The sequence below is a fragment of the Arachis ipaensis genome, chromosome B07 (genome assembly GCF_000816755.2).
Source record: "Arachis ipaensis cultivar K30076 chromosome B07, Araip1.1, whole genome shotgun sequence".
In the NCBI taxonomy this organism is placed as follows: domain Eukaryota; kingdom Viridiplantae; phylum Streptophyta; class Magnoliopsida; order Fabales; family Fabaceae; genus Arachis; species Arachis ipaensis.
Genome location: NC_029791.2, coordinates 7,052,628 through 7,056,043, shown reverse-complemented (window position 1 = coordinate 7,056,043; position 3,416 = coordinate 7,052,628). Strand labels below are relative to the sequence as shown.

At 29.2% G+C, this 3,416-nt stretch overlaps 1 protein-coding gene across 3 annotated transcripts in view; it reads left to right on the top strand.

The window, feature by feature from the left end:
* Positions 129 to 3,416, top strand: part of LOC107609125 (probable tyrosine-protein phosphatase At1g05000) — a 6,850-nt gene continuing 3,562 nt past the window's right edge. For 2 of the 3 annotated variants that reach the window (XM_016310969.2, XM_021107194.1), the window contains exons 1-2: positions 129 to 803; positions 906 to 999. In XM_016310969.2, the coding sequence (XP_016166455.1) occupies positions 520 to 803; positions 906 to 999 (378 nt within the window). In that variant the 5' untranslated portion in view covers positions 129 to 519. The remainder of the gene's footprint in view (positions 804 to 905; positions 1,000 to 3,416) is intronic. The other variant, XM_016310970.2, reaches the window with a different exon arrangement.

The window sequence follows — 3,416 nt, the reverse complement described above, 5'->3', positions numbered from 1 at the left end:
AGGCAGACATGATCACATGATCACATCACATAGTATTTTCAAAAGAAAAATAGCATTTGGCTTATGACTAAGCCAAACGGTGTGCTATGCTCTAATTTAATTTCTCTCTTACTCTCTTCTCCAATTCTCATCTCTCTCTCAATGTCTGTTTATATAAAGGCCTCTCTCTTTCACTTCTCTCATATCATATCATATGGTCTCCACCACCACCCTACCACTTTAACTAACCCCACCCCACTTCCATTCTCTCAACAAAGTTATAAACTTTCTTCACCAAAGTTTGTTTCTTTCTTCTCAACTGTCAAAAAAAGCATTCATTGAGAGTTAGAGAGAGGCAGTAACATATATATATATATACAAGAAATTTAAAAGAAGCAGCCCATAAGGAATATCCTCTTTGATCCCTTCACTTTATTTTTATATTACTCACTTATTTGTTTCCTTTCTTTTATTTTGATCCCACAACAAAACAAAACAAACACCACCATCTTGTGTTTTTTCTCAGTTTCCAACTTTGATATGCAAGTAGCAGAACTCCAACAAAACCTGGTTCAACACCAACACAAAGAGAACAAGATCATGTGCAAGAAGATCCAGCTAAGTGTCTCTGACACTGAGCTCCATAATAATCACCATCATAATTCATGTGGTTGTGATGTTGATGGGTGCCACAAGGTTGAGGGTGAGGATCTATTCATTCCACCCCTCAATTTTGCAATGGTTGATAATGGCATTTTCAGGTCTGGTTTCCCTGAACCTGCTAACTTCTCCTTCCTTCAGACCCTTGCTCTCCGCTCTATCATGTATGTATATCATACCCTTTTCCCACTTTCTTCATTTTCATCGACCCAATTCTTGGATTCTTCTAAGTTCTTAATCTTTCTTTGATTAATTGCTCTTTTTAGATATCTATGTCCTGAGCCATATCCAGAGGCTAACATGGAGTTCCTCAAGTCAAATGGGATCAAGCTTTATCAATTTGGAATTGAGGGTCATAAGGTATCTATCTATCTATCTATCTGTGAACTTTATTAATTTGTGTGTGTTTTTGTATTATTAATTAGGAGATGATTTGGTTTGGTTTGTTTTCCATTTTGGGTGGTTTCTCTGTTGGGTCTAATAGTATTTTGTGTTGAATGTGTTTGGTTTCTATGTCTTGCTGATAAATTTGCACAACCATCAACCATAACAATGATATTGTTAGAGACGAGAAGTGATAAGGCCAGCAATTTTTGTGTTTTGTAACTATTAATTGGTCATTAATAGTATTTTTAACGGAATGAGATTAAATCTAATGGTATGAAATCATTCAATTTTCTTTTAATGGTTAAATACTGGCCAACTTTTTAAAAAATTGCTGGCCCTAAAACTTTTTCGTTAGAGATATAGTCATTTATATATCTTCTCTTGTTAGTTTAAATTTTTAAATTTTTGAGAAAAATGATATTGTAATATAATATCAAAATTTTCATAATTAAAAGGTTTAGAATTCAATCTTTGTTAAACTAAAAAAAAGAAAGTTTACTATAAGACAAAAAAAGAAAGAAATTTACATTAAAATTTAAACAAATTTAAAAGAGACTATTATTTAAAAAGACGTATTAACAATATAACCACTCATATATCTTCTTCTATTAGCATAAATTAAAAAAAAAGTAAATTTATCGTATATGTCTAATCCAATTGAAATGAATTGTGTCTCATCTATTTGTTATGTTTTGGAAGGTTTTATTCAAGTTGGTGTGGATAATTAATTAGTGGCCTATTGAATGAAATGGGACCATTAATTATTACATCAGTAACTTGTGGAGTAGTCTGCTTTTCTTCAAGAAATGTTTGAATTAAATGATTTTTTATTTTTTTACATAGCAGTGCAAAATTAGAAGGAGAGAAAAAGGGGGGATATTGTAACTTGTAAAGTTGGTTATTGTCATTATTTTTCTTCTTTTTCCAGTGATAGAGTCATTTAACCTAAACAAATACATGATTTATGATAAAATATTTGATATTACTAATTTATATAGTTGACTCCGCGTAATAAGATAAAACTTAATTGTTCTCGATGTTCTGTTTTAAAATTTTTTGATAAAATATTCTAACTTTAGATAATGATTAAACAAATCTTACAGAGTCTTCTTCTGATAATATTTTAAAATGTTCCAACTTTTAATAGTGCATAACAAAATCTTAAGAGAACTATACTATTACATCTTTTTGGGTATCATTATTATGTTGTCATATCAATAATATTTTTTGGTCATGCTATTGCTACTGATTATTACATCCATTCTTTTTCAATTTTGGAGCATATTTCTTCTGTTTTAAAATAAAGAGAGTTGTCTTCAATATTGGCCCTTATGTGCACAGAGAAAGTATACCAACTTTAGAATATGAAAATATCATGCTTGATGGGAATCCTAGCTGGCATATCAAGTCTTTTCCTTATTTTTCTTTTCTTATCTAAAATTATCACAATCATTATTTGATCTTGTGAATATATAATTAATGGATTGGTGGATAAGCATATATTATACTTATTGTCTATATAATGGGATGTCAAAAAATCTATTCAGTCCATGAAGCACTAATTTTTCACTCTGATCATAATGCAATGCAAGTACAGATAGAGAAAAGGGAAAGGAATTAATAACAGCAATGAATGTGCACCACAATCATTTATCAACCCACCAAAAGACAATAAGAACAGACAACATTTAAGTATAAGGACATGGTTAAAAAAAAATATACAGAGAATGTATCACAATTCATTTTGGACATATAATTTATGTGTTACTTGAGGGAGATTCAAGCTAAATTACTTAACTCAAATGTTTAAATTGATAAGAAGAGACACATAAATAATTATATATATTTAATATATTTTTTATGTAATTTTTTTTTGAATTTGTGTGAATTTTGTATAGATTTTTTTTTTCTTTTTCTGTTTTAAAATCTTTTTTTTTTCTAGAGATCAACATAAATAAAATTCTAATAATTTTGATCATAGAAGTTTCGATACTATATCATAAAATCGTTTGAGAAGAGACAAATAATTATTATATTAAAAATAAACATTGTATTGAATTAGTATAAGAGAACATTTAAACTGTTATGATATTGTTTGAATTCCTCAAGTTTCAATTCTATAAACTTTGTTTTGGATACAAAATTATGGACTCAAATCTTCCTTCCATGTCAAGGAAACAGAACACTACTTTTTAGTCATGTGTCTTTATCTAATGAGTTGAATTTAATTTTTGATGGACTTAATTTGTAGCAAACTCCTTATTTTAGTTGAAGACCTCATTGTCTAATTTTGGCATATCTGTATATCCCTAAGTGGAAAACGAGGTAGTGAGATACATGAATGAGAATTGATTTGATTAATAGGTTCTTTCTATTTCTGTTTTCTTAAC